This window comes from Ovis aries, chromosome 15 (assembly GCF_016772045.2).
Source record: "Ovis aries strain OAR_USU_Benz2616 breed Rambouillet chromosome 15, ARS-UI_Ramb_v3.0, whole genome shotgun sequence".
In the NCBI taxonomy this organism is placed as follows: Eukaryota; Metazoa; Chordata; class Mammalia; order Artiodactyla; family Bovidae; genus Ovis; species Ovis aries.
This window is the reverse complement of record NC_056068.1, coordinates 73,088,116-73,108,941: the sequence shown is the minus strand read 5'-3', so window position 1 is coordinate 73,108,941 and position 20,826 is coordinate 73,088,116. Positions and strand designations below refer to the sequence as shown.

The 20,826-nt window shown below is 49.8% G+C and overlaps 1 protein-coding gene across 6 annotated transcripts; it reads right to left on the bottom strand.

The window, feature by feature from the left end:
- Nucleotides 1–87: 87 nt before the first annotated feature.
- On the bottom strand, nt 88–20,556 carry ACCS (1-aminocyclopropane-1-carboxylate synthase homolog (inactive)). Of its 6 annotated transcripts, none has more exons than XM_042233380.2 (15): nt 20,309–20,556; nt 18,711–19,001; nt 14,916–14,975; nt 12,248–12,318; nt 11,050–11,119; nt 10,287–10,353; nt 8,270–8,367; nt 7,659–7,736; nt 6,803–6,903; nt 4,955–5,044; nt 3,209–3,254; nt 2,954–3,095; nt 777–928; nt 530–683; nt 88–387 (listed from the first exon to the last, which is right to left on the bottom strand). In XM_042233380.2, exons 2-15 carry the CDS (start codon nt 18,999–19,001, stop codon nt 290–292), a joined length of 1,518 nt encoding a protein of 505 aa, XP_042089314.1. In that variant the 5' UTR covers nt 20,309–20,556; the 3' UTR covers nt 88–289. The 6 variants fall into 6 exon arrangements, with proteins under 6 accessions (XP_042089314.1, XP_027835445.1, XP_014956601.2 ...); XM_027979644.3 differs by having other exon boundaries at nt 786–928; XM_015101115.4 differs by having other exon boundaries at nt 20,490–20,556.
- Nucleotides 20,557–20,826: the final 270 nt, after the last annotated feature.

Sequence of the window (20,826 nt, the reverse complement as noted above, 5' to 3'; positions counted from 1 at the left end):
TTCACGTCCTGGGGTGCCGAGGGCTGCGTGAGGAGCAGTCACGACTCCTCCGCCGTTCCGTAAATGACTCACAGCAGAGGCTTCTAGTTTTTCCCTGTTTCATTTTAATAGCAGGAGAGAGGGGGTGGACCACAACTTAAGGCGCATCTCCCTGCCCCCGGGGAGAGCAAGGAGCAAGGATTCTTCTTCAAGGGCAAAGCCGAGAAGGGTATCTGCCTGGCAAATGGCTTGTCCAGCATCAGTCTTCACAGTGGCTGTGGGGCCCTGTGGCCACGAGGCAGTGACCAGCTCACCTGTGGGGGCCTCGTGGCTCCTGGATCTGGCGGGGAGGGGCGCCGTCTGCCAGCTGGGGTTGGCCCTCAAGCACCTGTCGGACCCTCTGCATCCCTGGGAGGTGGGAAGGCGGGAGTGAGGGTCAGCATGGATGCTGGGCGGGTGCGGACCAACCAGCTCGGGCTGCTGGGGCCCCAGTGGGGCCAGAAGTGGGAGGGCAGGCTGAAGGGCACAGTCAGGAGGCGAGACCGCTCACCCAGGCGAAGCCGGTGGGTCTTGTCGGAGAAGACCAAGCGGAACCAGCCAGGCTCTTTGCACTCGAAGGCTTTGCCGAAGGACAGCAGCACCTTGTTCTCCAAAAATCGACGCCAGAGTAGCACCTCCTCCTCAAAGGTGGCCTCGGGCAGGTACTGGGAGGGGTGAGAGGAACTCGGGATGCTTGCCTGCTGGAGGGAGCTTTCCCATCGCCACCCCACCACCTGCATTTCCACCTGCATCTCCACCTGCATCACCTTCCTCAAGTCGACCCAGATGAAGAAGCCGGCCCCATGGCTCACAAAGGGGATACCCAGGGCCCGGAGGTCCTCTGAGACATAGGTGTGGGCAGCCTTGAGCCGGGCGTGGTTTTCCGGCAGATACACTTGGTTGATCCAGTCTGCGTGGGTGAAACAGAAGCCAGATCAACCTCCTGTCAACCCTCCACTGTGTCCCGAGAGCCGGAGTACTGAAGGGACACAGCCCGGAGCTGCCCAGACTGGGTGAGCCCCACCCTGCTGGCTGATTGGGGTGACGGGGACAGTCAGTGAGAAGCACCTTAAATCCAGGTATTCGGCCATTCAGGAGCCCCCAAAGTCCCTCAGGACCCAGACCCTCAACAGAGGTGCACCCATTACACAGTGACACTTCTGAGTCACCCAGGCCGAGGCCCAGATCTCAGTGTGGCCACTGATGAGGTGTGGGGCCTTGGACAACTTCACCTCCCTGATCCTCCCCGTGTTTTAACTGACCTTTATTTTCGGTGTCCAGTTCAATGAACTGTAATATATACATATATTTGTGTAAACCAACCCCCGCCCCACCCCACCCCCAACACACAGGCAGGCTACCGAATAGTTCCCTGACCCCAAAGAACACCCTCATGCTGTTTGAGGTCACATCACCCCCTTCCCTATAACTGCTGGTCTATTCTCCATCACTGTAGTTTTGGCCTTTTCCAGAACATTTCGTAAGTGGAATCATACAGTAATCTTTTGAGACCGGTTCCTTTCACTCAGCACAATGCCCTTGTGCTGGGTCATCGTGGGCGTTAGAGCAGCGCAGTATCCCACCATGTGGGTAAACCGCAGTTTGCTTCTCCATCCATCTGTGGAAGGACACTCGGGTTGTTTCCAGTTCGGGGTGATTATGAATAAAGCAGCTATTAACATTCATGGAGAGGTTTTTGCGTGACCATGAGGGCAAAGATCTCCCTGGGCCAGGAAGATCCCCTGGAGGAGGGCATGGCAACCCACTCCACTACTCTTGCCTGGAGAACCCCATGAACAGAGGAACCTGGCGGGCTACAGTCCATGGGGTTACAAAGCGCTAGGCGCAACTAAAGCGACTTAGAGCACACGCAAGGGCAAATATCTCGGAGTGGGGTTGCTGGGCCATTTGGTAAGCGTGTGCTGAGCTTTATAAAGAACTGCCCAGCTGTTTTCCAAGGTGACCGTTCCGTCTGACATTCCCGCCAGCAGCAAATGAGAGTTCCAGCTGCTCTGCGTCCTCACCAATACTTGATGCTATCACTATCTTTTTAAATGTAGCTACTACCGCAGGTGTGTAGTACCTGGTCCTCGTTTTCCTCATCAATAAAACAATGGGGAAATTACAGGTACACCTGCTTCCGAGGATTCTGGGGAGGGGCGAATGAGATGATGCATCGAGAGCATCTTGCAGGGCTCAGTGAATGGGAGCGATTACAGGTAACCTTTCTATCTGAACTCACTCTCTGAACCCAGGAACAGAACCGATCTGCATAGAAAGATATACTTCCATTATAACAATTTTCCCATAATAGTGTCTGCTCTTTTCCCAGGGCTCACAGCTAAGAAAAACGAGTTCACATTGATTAAGTGCCTGCTATATGCCAGGTGCCATTCTAATTGAATGACAAATTTCACCATCCCTACAAGACAGGGTCCATGATGATCCCTATTCTGCAGATGAGAAACTGAGGCTCTGGGAGGTGAAGGAATAGGCCATGTAGTCAGGAAGTGATGGAGTGGGGCATGAACCCAGTCTGGGCTCAGAGCCAGCACTCTCAACTGCTACTGCTAAGTCACTTCAGTCGTGTCTGACTCTGTGTGACCCCCTAGACAGCAGCCCACCAGGCTCCCCTGCCCCTGGGATTCTCCAGGCAAGAACACTGGAGTGGGTTGCCATTTCCTTCTCCAATGCATGAAAGTGAAAAGTGAAAGGGAAGTCGCTCAGTCGTATCCGACTCTTAGCGACCCCATGGACTGCAGCCTACCAGGCTCCTCCATCCATAGGATTTTCCAGGCGAGAGTACTGGAGTGGGGTGCCATTGCCTTCTCTGAGCACGCTCAAACACCACCCTAAATTTGTCTCGTGGAAGAAGTATCCACAACCCCAGGCCAGTCCCTCCCGCAACCTCAAGGGGCCAGGCCCAGGCAGTCACCACGGTCCTGGAGCAGCTGTGCCATCTGATACTGGACCAGGCCACTGAGGCCGTGATAGCGGCAGAGGGAGGCCACCGCCGTGGCCACGGCCCGGTTTTCCGTGTACAACGTGCCGAAGCGGAGCCCAGACATCCCGAAGTCCTGCAGGAGACAGGCACCATGGGCAGTGGCCAGCCCTCCCGGAGGAAGCTGGATCCACCCATCTCTCTGCCTTCCCGCCTCCCTGACACCCCCGAGGCCAGCCAGGAACCCACCTTGCTAGTCGCCCACATCACGTGGGTCCTCTGGGGGTCAGGCAGCCTGCGGAGAGCACAGCATGGGAACAGAGGCAACAAAGATCCGCGGGAGCTCACAGGATGGGTTGGTCAAATGAGGAGATGTATGGACGAACCTGATTTCATCTCCTGACTCGCTAATTCCTCTACATGCCTTACAGCAGGGGTCAGCCAACTGCAACCCAGAGGCCAAATCCATCCTGCTGTCTTTTCTTGGAATTGAAGCTTTATAGGGGAACAGCCACACTCTTTCACATCAATAACATCCAGGACTGTTTTTATACTATAATGCCAGAGATGAGTGAACAACCATATGACCTGTAAAGCTTAAAATATTTGCCATCTGATCCAAAAATATTGCCAACCTCTGATACAGAGAATAGTTCAAGCATCACTTCCTCAAACAGAGCTCATCTGACCACCTCCCAGTAGACCAGGCCAACTGGGTACCCCAAGCCAATCCTCTGCTGTCTCCACAGACACCTACTTTTTAATCATCAAATGATTAGCTATGTATCTAGTTGCTAAAGCTTGTAGAAATATAAGGTCCACAAAAGAAGGGCCTGTGTCTCTCTTGCTCACTGACATATCTCCAGCACAGCGAGGCGTCTGGCCCGCAGTAGGTGGGAAGTCCCTGTCTCTCTGAGTCTCAGTCTCCTAACCCCACGTGCCATCCACTTGGCAGAGCCTTGTGAGGACTGGCTGAACAGAGCAAAGGAAAGTGTTAAGGGACCATTGACTGAAACCACCCTAGCCAGGCAGGATAATAGCCACTCATGTGAGTTATCTCACAGCAAGAGAGAGGTCCTAATCAAGGACATGGAACTGACAAGCTACTGCCTGCCAGAAGAATCTGGGAGCGGCCGAAAGGAGGGAGGAAACACCAGCCCATAATATGTCCTTCCAGCCCCCCAGAAGCCCTCACGCTGGAGATCATCTTGATTGAGAGAGGCTCATGCTGCCAGGGAGGACCTTGAATTGAACCAAAAACGGGCACAAGCAAGATGACTGGCCAGAGAGAACCCAGAAAGCTAAGCCCATCACCATAAAACCCGAGATGTTGAGCCACGTGGCAGAGCGTTTCTCCTGGGTCCCTATGCCCTGCTGGTCTCCTCCCAGGTGCCCCTTCTCAATTAAGTTTCTTGCTTTGTCAGCATGCGTGTCTTCTTGGACAATTCACTTCCAAGTGCTAGGCACGAGCCCACTCTCGGGCCCTGGAAGGGGTCCCTCTCCCAGACACAAAAGGACTCAGCAGGGCTGAAAGGTCTAAACAAACATGGAACCGTCAGACTCCCCGAATGCTGGATATGCAGGCTTGACAGATGACCTGCTCCAAGTGATCTCACAGGTGCTTTGCCTACACATGCCTGACTCAAGAATAAATCTAACTTGACTCAAACTGCATCTAACAAAAAAAAGCTCTGATAGCTGGCAGGGCTTGGCACACGCAGGAAGCCCCAGGAGTATTTGCTGAGTGAATGAAAGAAAATGGAGCCACTCTGGAGATGAAGGCAACAGCAGAGAGGCCCATTTCCCACCCTCCCAACCCTCCCTCATGGAATCCTAAGGCCCTTCCTTGGAGCTTTCAGAAACTCCATAGAACAGTTAGAAAACCAGTGACTGGCCCCGCCTCCCTTCTTCTCCTTGGGGGATCTGAAGACTGCAGGATTAGCAGGAAGGAAGAGGAATTGCCCTGCGGGGGCAGGGCCGAGAGAGTCATCTCACCTTTCCAGGCTCAGGACACTGCGGTACCCAGTAGACTCCTCAAACACAGACAGCATGTAGACCTCGTCCACCATCACATGCAGCTCATGCCTGGAGGGCAGGTGTGGGGAGGGTGGGGGTTGGGGGGAGTGAGCTTGGTTTGTTGGTTAAATGTGCCCCCCTAGGGGAAACAGTGGAAACAGTGTCAGACTTTAACTTTTTGCGCTCCAAAATCACTGCAGATGGTGACTGCAGCCATGAAATTAAAAGACGCTTACTCCTTTGAAGAAAAGTTATGACCAACCTAGATAGCATATTCAAAAGCAGAGACATTACTTTGCCGACTAAGGTCTATCTAGGCAAGGCTATGGTTTCTCCAGTAGTCATGTATGGATGTGAGAGTTGGACTGTGAAGAAGGCTGAGTGCCGAAGAATTGATGCTTTTGAACTGTGGTGTTGGAGAAGACTCTTGAGAGTCCCTTGGACTGCAAGGAGAGCCAACCAGTCCATTCTGAAGGAGATCAACCCTGGGATTTCTTTGGAAGGAATGATGCTAAAGCTGAAACTCCAGTACTTTGGCCACCTCATGCGAAGAGTTGACTCATTGGAAAAGACTTTGATGCTGGGAGGGATTGGGGACAGGAGGAGAAGGGGACGACCAAGGATGAGATGGCTGGACGGCATCACTAACTCGATGGACGTGAAACTGAGTGAACTCCGGGAGTTGGTGATGGACAGGGAGGCCTGGTGTGCTGCGATTCATGGGGTCGCAAAGAGTCAGACACGACTGAGCGACTGAACTGAACTGAACTGAGGGTGGAATCGGAGAAGGCAATGACAACCCACTCCAGCACTCTTGCCTGGAAAATCCCATGGATGGAGGAGCCTGGTAGGCTGCAGTCCATGGGGTCACTAAGAGTCAGATACGACTGAGAGACTTCACTTTCTCTTTTCACTTTCATGCATTGGAGAAGGAAATGGCAACCCACTCCAGTGGTCTTGCCTGGAGAATCCCAGGGACAGGGGAGCCTGGTGGGCTGCCGTCTATGGGGTCGCACAGAGTCGGACATGACTGAAGTGACTTAGCAGCAGCAGCAGGGTGGGATGGCAGTGAGTCAGAAATCCAGAAGGACCACAGCCTAGCCCAGGGTTACCCAACTTGCTTTTCCAAGAATATCCATCTTCTGTCTTTTTTTTTTTTTTTTTCAAACAAATGACACTGGGGCTTTTGAAGCAGAGGGAAGGCAGAGCCCCCAGGCACCTCCACAGAGGGATACAGTTAGGTGTGAGACACTTATGTGTCTCAGATGGTAAAGAACCTGCCTGCAATGCAGGAGACCCAGGTTCGATCCCTGGGTTGGGAAGATCGCCTGGAGAAGGAAATGGCAACCCACTTCGGTATTCTTGCCTGAGGAATTCCATGGACAGAGGAGCCGGGGGTGCTATAGTCCATGGGATCTCAAAGAGTCAGAAATGACTGAGTGACTAACACTCACATCTAGTTAAGTACAGACAGACCCAGATTCACAGCTGGCTCCACCCCTCACTCTGAGGCTCAGTCAACTGGGATAAAGACAGTATCTGCACCTAATACACTGCTGGGAGGATCACATGAGCAAGAGCATGAGGGTTAGCAGGGGCCTGGCCCCCAGAACAGGCAATAAATGACAGTTGTTGTTACAAAAAAGAGAGAACTAGCATCCCACCAGAGAACTGATCCCCGGCCCCACCCCCGACTCTCCTGCCAGGAAGGGTAGAAGCAGGTAGGAACCTACAGTGGGGTCAAGAGGGCAGCAGGCACCACACCAAGGCTCACATCAGAACCCTAACCTGTCCCAGGCTTTGTGGGGTGAGTGTGGGGCATCTCACCTCTTGGCAAACTCAAGGTACTCCTGCAGCTCCCCTGGGGAATAGACGTCACCCAGAGGATTCTGGGGGTTGATGAGGATGAGGCCTTTGACCTTCACACCCTGAAACATCAGCAGGGCAGGAGACCCTCAGCTCCTCCCCGAGGCCACAGAGTCCCACCGGACAGGCCGGGCACTGGGCAGGATCCCGGGGAAATCTGTTCACCACTCAACATGAAATGAAGAAGGGCAAAGAATCATATCTGTAGCATCATATCAGTTATAAAAGAAAACAAATGCAGAGACCAAAGCTCAGAAGGAAATATGTCCAAACACCAGCAGAAGTTGCCTTGGTTGGTAGAAATATGGGTGAGAGGTCGTGCTTTTAAAATTCCCTCAGTGGTCATGTATGACTTTTATGACCAAGGTTAAAAAAGATAAAAAAAAAAAAAAGATAGATTGATAGATTTCTGAAAAGTGGACTGGACAGGAACCACTGGTCTCTTTCATTCTTCAGGACCCCCTCAGAGCGAGGGGGCTACCTATTCAAATTACCAGAGAGATCGTTGAACCACAGACTTGTAACCTCCATGCTTGACCCACTGAATCAAAATCAGGCTGAGCAGGGGGTAGTGGTTTTAATCAGGCTCCCTGGTTGATTCTTTGTACACCGAGAGTCTTAGGGATTTTCTCCAGTGGGAAGACCTCTGTAGGCAGCCTCCTTCTTGACCCCGGGAATGGTTCCATGCTTCCACCCTATCCCCATCCCCAACAGAGAGTTTCAAACCTTCTCCCTAGGAGATCGGTCCGTGGGAAGCGGGCCCTGCCCTGCTCAGACCCACCCACTTCCAGCCTTGGGTTTAATTTGATCCCCAGACCTCAGAATTAGCTCCTTGCAGGGCCATCTCCAGCTTCTCCACTGTGAGCTGGAAGGGGCGCATTTCCAGCCCAGTGACCTGAAAGAGAACCACAAAAGCCACCCGCCAGATTCAGTCACCTCGCTCCGGACCGGAAGGCAGGGGTCTCACCTCCCCACTGTCGTCTCTAGCCTCCTCTTAGGACAGTCTCAGAAAACACAGGATGTGAGGGGTCACTTCCTTCTCACTGCTACCCGCACATCACATCAGGTCAGGGACAGCCTCACAGCTCTTAGGTTTGGAGAAAAGCCCCCTGAGGCCCTCTGACTGGGGTCCCTGAGCTTCCATGCGGAGATCTGCTCTGCCCTGTTCTCACCCCCACCATTTCTGTGTGGTCTCCCTGGGATGCCCTTGGCCTCTACATGGACCCTAGGGATCTCAGAGCTGAAATAGGTCCCCAGGGCGCCCAGGCAAGGGCAGCCATGGCCAATGGGAGGCCCCATTCTCCTTCTGGCCATAACCCCAGAGCCCATGGCATGCACTTCCTCTCATGACCACGGCCAAATTCAGAAGCAGGAACATCCTGGCCTACAGGAAGGTCCAGGCCCACCGGGGGTCCCAGAAACTCTTACCTCACTGTCCAGATAGACACAGACCAGTCGGACGTTGCCATAGAGATACACGTGCTGCGTGATGGCTCCATAGTAAGGGGCAGGGATCAGGAAAGCCTCTGGGGGCAGGAGTGAGCCAGGGCCTGTCACCCTATGGCCAGGATGCCCAGAGGCCCCATCCACTGAACCCCCATGCCTCTCTAAGCCTTCAGTGTCCTTGGGGAGCATGCTTCCTCTCTTTCAGCTCCCAAAACTCTTTCTAAAGCTTGGATCCGCTGAGATCAGTCCCTTTTCCAATAATTAGTAGCTAACATTTACTGAGCACTTACTATGTGCAGGGCTCTGTGCTAAATACTTTCTAATCTCACTTGATCATCACAGCCACTCTGTTATTATCTTAACTGTACTGATGAGCAAACTGAAACTTAAGTCCCTCAGAAGCACAGGACAGGCTGGGTCACTCTGAGGACAGACTTGGAACCAGGAGTCGAGACTGCAGGGCGATGGTCTGGGTTTGACAAATGGAAACACTTGACAGTGGCTAGAACTGCCCAGAGACAGGACATGCTGCTCCTGGAGGAGTGGGGGCACTGAGCCAAAGGCTGAGACCACCAGGGTGGGAGGGGGTGTCACGCAGAAGACGCTGTGGACAGGGGTTGATGAGATGATGTCCAAGGTCTGCTCTAACACAGAGGTGAAGGCACCGCCCCAGTTCTGCAGCGGTCACACCGGTCAGGCTGAGCTCCTCAGCCTTCCCTTCAGCACAACCCTCTCCCACAACTCCCAGGTCTGGAAGGAGTGGCCTTTGCCCTACATGTCCCCTCCACTGATCACAGGGATTGGACCAGAGGTAGACAAATGACCCCCTGAGCCAATGCACCGGCTGGCCAGACACCCATCACGTTCTCTGTATCTCGAGACTTTGCTCCAAGAAGCAAAGACCCTTGTGAGACGAGAATGAGCACTCGAATGCAGAGGTCATGGAGTCCGAGCTGGGTCAACAACCCGGGGCCCTACAGAGTTGAGGATGGTCCAGAAGAAGAGGGAGGGGGACCGCACACGTCAGGGACAGACAGAGAGTGCGTGCTTCTCCTACTCTTGATTGTTCTCGAATGGGTAGGAAATTGCCTGTTACATCCTTGCAATGAATCTTCCTTTTAGGTTCAAAATATTACAGCTCTCTGTGTGATTCTGAGAAGTTACTCAACCCCTTGGGACTTAATCTCCTCATCTGTTAAATGGGAATAAGCCCAGAACCTATCTCATTGAAGTTATAGTGGGGATTAAATGACAGACTGTGCCTAGCCTTAGACCAGTGCCTGAAACATAGTATGTGGTCAATAAAAGCTACTAATAGTAGTTTAGAAGTTAAGCTAGTGTGAGCTGGCCTCTGTCCCTGGCAGGCAACAACCCTGACCATGGCTACGGACAACATGTCCTTGACATGACCGTGGCTCTTGCAATAGGCACTGCTGGCTAGCCAGGCGACATCCACTCCTAAGAGAGCACACAGATTTTTCAGCTATGACTAGCAAGAAATCCAAGGAAAGTGGACCTTCCCCCAGCCACTGGGGATGAAGCAAGTTCGGCTTAAACCAACCAGGGTTCTCCTACTCTTTGCCAGGGACTGCTTTGTGAGTCTGTTCTGGCCAGAAAGTTGAAAGGGACTCTCCTGGAAAAGAGTAGACCCATTTCCTCCCTCCCCTCAAAAAAGAGACAGGCAAAGCACAGCCTCCCTCTCTTCCTGCTTCAGGACACGCTGTGACGTGAGGCTGTGGGTGCCATTGGTGAGAGTGAGGAAAAACCAAGGTCGTCACAGAGGCAGAGCCTAGAAGCCTGGCATCACCTTCATTTCCCTGGAACTGCCAACCCATGCTGTCTTGTCAGGGCACTTAGCTCAGCCCCCCGCGATGGTCTAACAGTCTATTAGGGCAAAAGCATCTGATGCAGCCCTCCAGGCCCAGCAGCTGGGGTTGGCGAGGGGTGGGGGAGGTGGCAGGGTAGGGGGGCTGCAGGCCCAGGGCCAAGGTCTACTCACCCCCCGCCTCACACAGCACCGTGGCCAGAGCAGAGAAGAGAGAGGCACAGCCGTTCAGAACCACCACCTGAGGGAGACACGTCCACGGGACCAAGATGAATCTGTGTGGGAGGGAGCGTGGGCCTGCAGCCTGGATCCCGGGGGCGCAGAGGCAGGGCCAGGCCGCAACTCGGGGGGCCCACCTGGGCACTGTCACAGCAAAGCCACGGGGGCCCCCGCAGGCCCCTCCTGACTAACAGCCGAATCCATCTGTGTAGCTCATTTGTGAGAACCCTGTTCCAGATCCACTGAGCAAGCAAGAGGGAGCTGGTCACTCAGAGAGTCCGGCCCGAAGATGTGGAGGCAAAGAGGGGCCACAGGACAGAGCAGGGCAGAAATTACGCTGCTGCTGCTGTTTAGCTGCTAAGTCACGTCTGACTTCTTTGTGACTCCATGCATTACAGCCCACCGAGCTCCTCTGTCCATGGGGTTCTCCAGGCAAGAACACTGGAGTGGGTTGCCAGGCCCTCCTCAGGGGATCCTCCTGACCCAGGAATCTGGAAGTATCTCCTGCCTGGCAGGCGGGTTCATGACCACTGAGCCACCTGGGAAGTCCTACAGAAATTATACCCAAACTCTAAATGTCTAGGGTGAGGGGAAAGAAGGGAGGGGTGTCTTCCTAATTTCCATATCAAAACTAACTGACCCCACCAGACCCCTGGTCAGCCAGAAGCTGGGGAGGGAGCAGAAGAGGGGGAAAGAGCAGAGGAGGGGAGTAACTCACATTCTCTGGTTTAAGGGGTGCGGGGCTTCTGCAGTAGAAAGACAGGAACCTGGCCACTTCCTCCCGGAGGCTGGAAATCAGACAGACAGACAGCAGTGATTGTCAGCAGGGCCTGAACTCCTCCCCCACCCCTTCCATCCCAGAGCTCCTCTGGCGCATCTTCAGGCATCCACTCCTTGGCCCCCACCTCCCTCCTTGGCCCCAACACTATCCACATGCATGGAAACTTTCATTCCAGTAGTTGTAGGACACCCTACCTACCTAATCAGCAGACTGTAGGAATATCACAAGTAACACTCTCTATGTAGATCTAGCTAATAGTAATAATAACACATTATCATAAAAAATGTATAATGTATAACAACATAATTATTATAACAATAACTACTATCATAGTTATTGCTAACATTTACAAGCATTTACCTTATGCAGGTATTAGAGAATTTTCCTTAATCTTCATAAAACTATAACACAACTACTACTATTTCCATTTTACAGACAAAGAAACTGAGGCTTGAAGGAATTAGGTCATGTGCTGATTAGCGGCAGAGTCCACACTCAAGCCCAGTGATCTGACTCTAGGGCCACCATCCTCATTATTACAAGAGCAGGTGCCTTGGAATTACCCTTGGAATCAAGTCCTGCTCCAGCACTAAATCCTTAGGACTGCATCTGGCCCTAGTAAGTGCCCAACAAATATAAAGGCTTATTAGTTTCATTTATCATCTCCCATCTTACCAGCAGCAGGAGTCCCTAGGCTGATTCTGGCTCCTCTAAAGCTACTGAGAAACTGGGAATAAAGACTCCTGGCCTGAAGGCCCTCCCCGTGCCTCAGACTCAGAGAGACCAAGTCTGGGGGCCTCTGAGCGGGGGCGGGACAGGCAGGAGGCACCAGTTCTCTGCAGATGCTCAACGAGACCCTGTGACCACCAGCTCTCCAGGACCAGGCCTCAGCGCAGGGCAGGCATTCTCAACCCGACCCTGTTGATGTTTCAGACCAGATCATTCTTTGCCATGTGGGCCATCCCAGGCATTGTAGGAAGTCTAGCAGCATCTCTGACCTCTCCCCAGTAAAAGCCAGCAGCACCCCCTCCCCCAAGTTACAAAAACCAAAAATGTTTCCAGATGTTGCCACATGTCTCCTGGGAAGCAAAACCGCCCTGGAGGTGAGAACCACTGGCTCACAGGTCCTACTTACAACAGATGTCCCCTCCAGTCGGGGTACTGCAACAGGGCCGGCTCCAAGTGCAGCATGTCACTCTGACTCAGCTGGGGACAGAGAGGGGACAGCAGGACTGAGGGCTGCACCCGCTCATGGGCACCCGTATTCACGCAGCACTGGGGCCTCTCAATCCAAGGGCTGCTCATCGGAGAACAGGGGCAGGGGCAGGGGCAGGCCAGGAACAGCATTCTCATGCCCATTCTGCAGATGAGGAAACTGAGGCTTAAAAATGTCAGGTGTGGGAACTCCCTGGCAGTCCAGTGGTTAGGACTCCTGGCTTTCACTGCAGCAGGCCCAAAATTCCATCCCTGATTTGGGAACTAAGATCTGCAAGCCATGCAGCGTGGCCAAAACCAGTCAGGTGGCTAGGCAACGGTACAGTGCTAGCGAGTGGAGAGCTGAGATGAAGCAGAATCTCTGACCCTAGTCCAGGGCTCTTTATACAATACGCCACCTAGCAAAACCAGAGGGTCGATTTGCGGAGGCAGTGGAGGAGCCCTCGACCCTCAGCTCCTCTGCGGGGTGGCGGAAGAGGCCCCAGAATTGGGTGCCCTATTTTGGTCTTGGTTCTGAGTCCTGGAGGGACTCAGGCCACTGTCCTCCTGCAGCCTCAGCTCAACCTCACACTTTGGAAAATGCGGCCATCTCCAGGCCACCTCCACTGCCCCGGTGCTGGGTTAGGGGCTCCATGGCATCCTGCACACAAAGTCGAGGAAAGGCAGGAGTCGCGGACGGTGGAACAAAAAGGAACAGAGGGAGTCAGCCACGTGCCCACAACTCCACGCTCCTCCCATTCCCCCTCTCTCCTGAGAGCCACGCTGTCCAATACAGAGGCCGCTGGCCACTGTGGTTCCTGGCTCCTTACGTGCGACTCTCCTGAAGGGAGACGCTGCATTCTGAAGACTTGTATGAGATAAGCACGTAAAACACGGGGCTACCCAGGTGGCTCCGTGGTAAAGGACCTGCCTGCCAATTCTTGAGTTTGAACCCTGGATCGGGAAGATTCCCTGGAGAAGGAAACAGCAACCCGCTCCAGTATTCTTGCCTGGGAAATCCCATGGACAGAGGAGCCTGGTGGGCTACACAGTCCATGGGGTCGCAAAAGAGTCAGACACGACTTAGCAACTAAACAACAACAGCAGCAACATGTAAAATATCTCATTAATAATTTTTAAGTTGATTACATGTTGAAATGGTCAAATTTTAGATATATTGAACTGTATAAAATATATGATGAAAATGAATGTTACCAGTTTCTTTGTACTTGCTTAATAGAAAAATTTCAATTGTATATGTGGCTCACATTTTACTTCTACTGGATGGCACTGAGCTGCCTTAGAGTGGGGAGATACCTTTGGGTAGAACAGGCTTTTCAAGTCCTCTGGAAACATGCTCCTTTGGGTGAAGTATCACTCCTTCCACAGCCCCAGACCCTGACTCCTAGGCCTTAAGAGACAGGTGGTTCCCGTGGTTTGCTAGAGATGGCTCTCACTAGCTCAAGAAACCTGATTATTCTATCTATACGTGAGTGGGCAGGGAGATTAAAGGGCAAGGGGCAAAATAAGGGTAGGCGATTAAGAGGTCCAAACTACTAGGTACAAAATATGCTACAAGGATATACTGTACAATATGGGGAATATAGTCAATATTTTATAGTAGCTATAAATGGAATATACTCTTTAAAATTTTTCTTAAAATTAAAAAAATTTTTAATTAAAAAATTGTGCATCACTGTTATATACCTATAACTTAAATAATACTGTATAGCAATTACACTTCAACTTCTGCTAAGTCGCTTCAGTCGTGTCCGACTCTGTGCAACCCCATAGACGGCAGCCCACCAGGCTCCCCCGTCCCTGGGATTCTCCAGGCAAGAACACTGGAGTGGGTTGCCATGTCCTTCTCCGATGCATGAAAGTGCACTTCAAGTTAAATAAATAAAATAATGTGATTATTACATTTTCAGCAATTTTTCAACATGTGCTAAAAACCAGTCATTTTCAAAAATGAAATTACATAAACTATATAGATATTATGTAAGTCAATCATAGTAAAAACAAAAGTAAAAACATATGTAAAAATCATAGTAAATCAAATCATAGTAAAAAGAAAGGGAAAAGGTACTCAGACAATACTGCTTATGGTCGACATTATCCACTTGGCTCCCATCCGGGCTCCGGGGGCTCTTCCCGGCCAGGTGTCGCGTGGTGGGGCCAGCACGTGATGGTGCCGTGCGCCTCTCTTCCCAGCTCTGCGTACACTGAGAGTACAGCACGACCCAGAACCGGCCACAGTGGGGGCATGTGCACCGTGGGGGACTCCGCAAAAGCTACAGATCGGACCTCTCCTGCCCCAGGGCCAGTTGGTAAACACTGACCACACGTCACTGAGTGTCTCCCCCTGAGAGCAGGGACCCAGCAGGAGGGGCTGAGGCGGGAAAGAGCCAGAAGAGGAGACGCAGCAGAATCAGAGTCGCCCCAGATGGCAGAGAACGTGCTCCCCAAGGCAGAGCTGGGTCTCCTGACTCCAAGACTGGGGCAACTGAGGCAAGCAGCCAGCTCTCCGGGGGGAGCATTCCAGGGAATCCCAGAGAAGACAGCCCCTCGGAGCTGGGGATGCCACTCAGAGGTGCAGTGGGACTTACCCGTCTAGACAGCAGGTCAAAGCAGAGTTTGTTCTCACTGGTGCCCAAGTTAATGATGCCCTGGAGGTGAGAGGTACAGAGCCATGTAAGCACAGCAGAGGGTGCCAGCAGAAGGCTCCAGGAGCACACAAGGCAGCGAAGTGGAGCTCTGCAATCTCGACCTTCCCACCACCCCACCCGGTCTTTGCTCAAGCGCTGCCCTCCACAGGGTTCCCTGATCGCATCTCCCCATTTCTAAAGCTCTGTGCAAATGCCTTCTCCTCCAGGAAGCCCTCCTTAAAATCCCATCTGCAGAGGATCTTTTCTTCTTCGGGACCCCAAAGCGCTTTAGCTGTCCCTCTTGAGAGCACTGGTCAGTTTTCATCCCAGGTCACAAAGCCTGATGTACAGGCTTTCTCTCCCCTACAACATGGGAAGGTCCCTGAAGACACCACATGCCCAAGACACACACTGAATCTCTCAAGAGGCTCAGCTTACAGGCTGCCAGAATGTGCACACAATAAACTGGTGCTCGGGCAGGAACAGGAAGAAGCGTGAATATACAACAAGAAGAGGCCCTGGGCTGGTGGAAATTCTCCCTGGGGTGGGGACCCACGCCGCATTACACAGCATGCAGATTCCAAACCCATAAGGCACTGTTTTCATAGGACAAGGAGGAGGGCAGGCACAGCTCAAGTTGCCCCTTGGAGAGTCCCTGAAAAGACTCATGCACAGCTAATTCCTGACCCCTAAGGTATTAGAGGGGATGGGGAAGGAGGCAGGATGAAAGAGTAGAGTTTCACTGGGCTCAGCTTATGACAAATAAAAGGCAGTGCTTCTTCACGCCCCGGGGAGAAAACCTATAGGATCTTCCCTACCACCAATCCATCGCCGAATCCTGTCTCTTGTACCTGCAGATACAGGCACAGTCCAAGCAGTTCTCCTCCACTGCTAAGTCACCAGTCTCTCTTGTCTACATTACTGCAATAGTTTCCCTCCTTCCTTTCCTGATCATTCCCTCATCCCCATTCTCCCAGAAATGAATCTCCATCCAGCAGTCTGAGTCATCTTTTTAAAAGAAAAATCAGATCCCATTGCTCTTCCTTTGAACACTTTCCATCCCATTTGGTCTAAAATCAGAAGCCTCACCATGTCCCATGAGGCCCTACAGATCTAGTGCCACCCCTGCCCCCATTTCCTTTCTGACCTCATGCCAGCCTCCAGCCAGTAAGCCCCTCTGCTGTCCCTTGACCTGCTCTGGGGACTTTGTTCTGGCTGTTCCCTCTGCCTGGAATGCTTTTCCCCCGGATAACTACAAAGCTCACTCCCTGTGACAGGCAGCCTCCAAGGTAGCCCTCAGTGACCCCCTACCTCCTGGTGTTCAGGGCCTTGCGTGATCCCTTCTCCTTGAGTGTGCATAGACCTAGTGACCTGCTTCTAATGAACCAAACATGCAGAAGTGAGGGGATGTCACTTCCAAGACTAGGCTACAGTCTGTGGATCCCATCTTGGGCACTCCTGATCTCTCATTCTCTCTTTCTCTCTTGGATCGCTTGCCCCAGGGGAAGCCAGCTATGTCATGAAGCAGCCCCATGGAGAAGACCATGTGGGAAGGAACCGAGCCTGCCAATAACCATGTGAGTGAGTGCGGAAAGGGATCATCCTCCTGTCCACTCTGTAATCATGTGAGTGAGCCTGGAAATGGATGATTTCCCTGCCCCACCGAGTCTACAGGTGAGACCACAGCCCCAGCTTCATCACAACTTCCCAGAATATCTTCAGCCTGAAGCACCACCCTGATTCCTGAATTCCAGAAACTGTGATCTGTTTCTTTTAAACTGCTAAGATCTGAAACACTCTGTTACACAGCAAGAGATAACTGATACAATCTCTTACTTTTTCCAGGTCTCTGCCCCAATGTCACCATATTAAAGTGGCCTTCTGTGACCACGTCACCTAAATAGCAACATCCCCAGCGCACCCCACCAGGCTCTGTCTTACTACCCTGCTTTCTTTTTCTCTACAACACTAACCACAACATATTTTATATACTTATGTCTGTTCACTGCCCGTCTCCCATATTATCTTATAAACTCCATGAGGGCAAACATGGCTGTAATTCTGGCACATAGAACAATGCCAGCACCTGGCACATGCTCAATAAATAAAAATTATTAAAGGGTTATTTGTGCCAGCTCTCTGTGCTCTGAAGGTATTACTAGTAATAATGTATAATAACAGGTAATAATTAGTATAATATCAAATTATAATATAATATATAAATATATTATATATAAATATAATAAATACATATATTATAATATATTCTATTTATTTATATTTATTTATTTTAAAGCTACTATATTTATTATATTTAATATATGATTATATATAATTTATAAAATATATTATATATTTATAATATATAATATAAATACAATAAACAATAAAATAAAAATATAATTATATTATATGATATAATTTAAATGTATCAATATAATATTATACTATATTAATATGTAATATAAACATTATATTATAATATATTATATATAATATTAATATAATCATATATTATATTATATAACAAATATAATAAATAATAAAAATAAAATAATAAATAAAATAAAAATATTATATTGATATATTATATATAATATAATCTTATTATATAATATATTGTTATATCATATTAATATATTATAGATTATAAATTATATATTAGTATATTATATTAACATATGTTGTATTATAATATATTAATATATACTAATAAATTATTATAATATAATAAAGTTTTTATATATTAATATAGTATTAATATATTATATATAATATAGTATTATATAATATGCAATATATTATATATTATATAATATATAATATATTATGTAATATGTAATATATTATATGTAATATATTATATAATATATAGTAATAAATTATTAATGTGCAATAAGTTATTATATTAATATATATGACTATATATGATATTATATACTATACATAATATATTGTAATAATATATATTAGATTTAATATATAATCATAATATATCATATATATTATAATTATAATATATATTACACTATTACTACAATAACTAATAATTACTAGTAATAATTTATAATAATAAATCACAATATTATAATAATTATAACAATTATAATAAAGTATAAGAATTATGATATAATATATTTATAATATTTTTACTATATTATATGTATTTAATATAATAATTAGTAATTAAAATATATTTATAATTGTATTATTATAATATTTAGTAATTGTGTTATTATAATAATACATTTATGATAATAGCAACTGCCGCTTATTGAATGCTCTATGTGAAGCACTGTGCTAATAATTTATATACCTGATAACATTTAGTTTTGACAGTACAGAATATAACAGGTATTATTACCCCAATATAAAGATGAACTGAAGTTCAAAGACTTTAAGTAGTTAGCTCAAGAATATACAACTTGAAAGCGCAACCCTTTCAGCCTGAACCCTAGTTCTGTCCCAGCTCTAAAGGTGAATAGTTGGGCTGTGGACCAGAAGCCATATAAGAGCACTCCCTGGTTATTGAATTCCTCCCCCACAAATCAAGTTTCCCTTAATTATAAGAGGGCCATTTTCTGATTCAGGTAGTATATTGGGACCTCTCTAAGCAACACTGGAAACCCCACTGGAAGTCAGAAGTCCATGACTCCAACGTGACAAGAGCAAGCTGGGTGCTGCCTTATCTTTCAAGGTAGGGTGCCCTCCCCTAGTTCTCTCCTGGGTCCCAGTGGGGCAGGGGGCATCACGCACACTGGGGTTTTTGTCCTCATCGTATTCATCCATGTGGTAGGTCCTGTAGCCCTCCTCCGCTGAATCCCAGAACCATTTAATGACGCTTCCTCTAGAGGACAGGTAGGGGCTGCTGGAGGGGAGCACGGCAGCAGGGTCACCCACTCCGTAGAACTTCAGCGGCTTCTGGTCGGGTTTTCTGGAGCATTCTCTTTCCAGACCATCTCCCTTGTTACTGGGTAGGCCCTGTATGGAGTCTGAATCTGGACAAGCACTAGTCATCCTGGATTCCTTCTGAGGGAGGGTGAACATCTGCAGAAAAACAAAAGCATTCAATCTCTGATCTGATCAAGGACCTTCCATAGCACCAAGCATCAAAAATGAACTGTTAGGGGTGCGGGGGGCTTCCCTGGAGGTCCAGCAGTGAAGACTTCACTTTCCAAAGCAGGGAGGTGAGGGTTCAATATCTGGTTGGGGGGTGCCTAAGATTCCACATGCCTTGTGGTTTAAGAAACCAAAATTAAAATTAATAATAACAATATAACAAGTTCAATAAAGACTTAAAAAGTGGTCCACATCAAATACAAAAAATCTTTTAAAAAATGAACTGTGAGGCATGGGGCCCTCCCCCTTCTCTGTCTCCCCTTCCTTTAAGTTTATACAGTTATCACTTCCTGTGTCCCCTGCTAGTTGTGACCGTGTGTGCATTTGCTTCAAGGCATCAACCCTACTAAAGATTTACAGACAGAGGGTTTATTTGCTACTGTATACAACTTTAACTAATGGCCACTTCCGCTTGCTTTTACTTTTGGAGAAGTCTTTGATTCTGCAGGCTAAAGTGTCACCAGCTTCTTTTTTCCCGTCTTGCTGACCTCAATTTAAAAAAAAATTTTTTTCTGACTTAGAGCAGAAAGGGCCTGGAGTCCACGGGTCTTGCGGTGACTGATGTTGATGACTTGGAGCAGACAATGCATGAGGCCTGAGAGGAGGGAAATGGGGGTCTCTGCAAGTGCAGGGACCCGGGGCAGCACCTAGAATTCCATCTTCACTCCCAAAGTGGGGCAGTTCTGGCCTCAGGGAGAGGCTGGTCTGATCCTGTGCTCTGATGTGAACTCCACTTTCTAAGCCAGTGTCCTCTTGGGCAAAGTGGGTGTAACAGTAACTATTTCATACGGTAGCCCTGGTGAGGACAGAAAAATATGAGTTAGTGTAAATGGCTTAGAACAATCCTGACTCATGGCCGAAGTTCAGTAAATTATATTTATATTTACTGTTATTATAAAACTCCCTGCCAATTTCCCTAGTCCTGATGCCCAAGCCTCACAATACCCGATGCTCAGAAACGCACGGGGGCTGCCGGGTTAAATTTTGCTCCATGAAGTCATTTCTAGGTCCTCCCCCAACTGACTGGGCCTCCTGAGCCTTAACTCGGATCACCACCCCCTACTCCGCCTTAATCCGCCTCCCCGCAGCCTTGGACGGGAGAGTTCAGAGCCGGACACCCACGTGGCCGGCCTCGGAGATCCGCGAGATGGCGGCCAGGCGGGTGGCAGAGAGCAAGGCCCCTGCAGGCGGCGAGCCCCCGAAGGGCCCCCTGCTCTGCAAAGCGGGGATCGCACCTCCTCGGCAGAGCTGAAGGCGCCGGCACCCAAGGCTCCGGGGACGCGTCCACCGCGGCTGAGCGGGGCGCATCCAGGCCCAGGCACCCGCACTCGGGCCCGTCTGCGCAGGGGGCGCACGAGGGGCCGCACCGCGGGGCTGGGCCCCCCCAGAGCCTCTCTCCCCGAGACCGGCTCCCACCTTTGGCCGCCCAAGCCGGAGGGAAAGCCAGGGAAGGGGAGGCGGCCCGCGGCCTGAGCCGATACAGGAAGGGGCGGGCGCCCGCTGCCACCGCGGCGCTCTACGGCCTCGGCGCGCTGACCGCCTTCCCGACCAGGTCTCCCCGCCCCACAAACGCAGGCGCCTTCCTCTGCCTCCAGGCCTTAGCTTCCCCATTTTAAGGCAGTTACCAGGGTTACTGGGCAAATATATGCCTGGTTGGGGCCTATGGAAAAGCCTTTAGGATTAAGGCGTGCGCATCCTTAAAACATCCTTCTGCTGAGAGAGCTTTTGACCCGAGTTTGTCATTTCTCCTCCT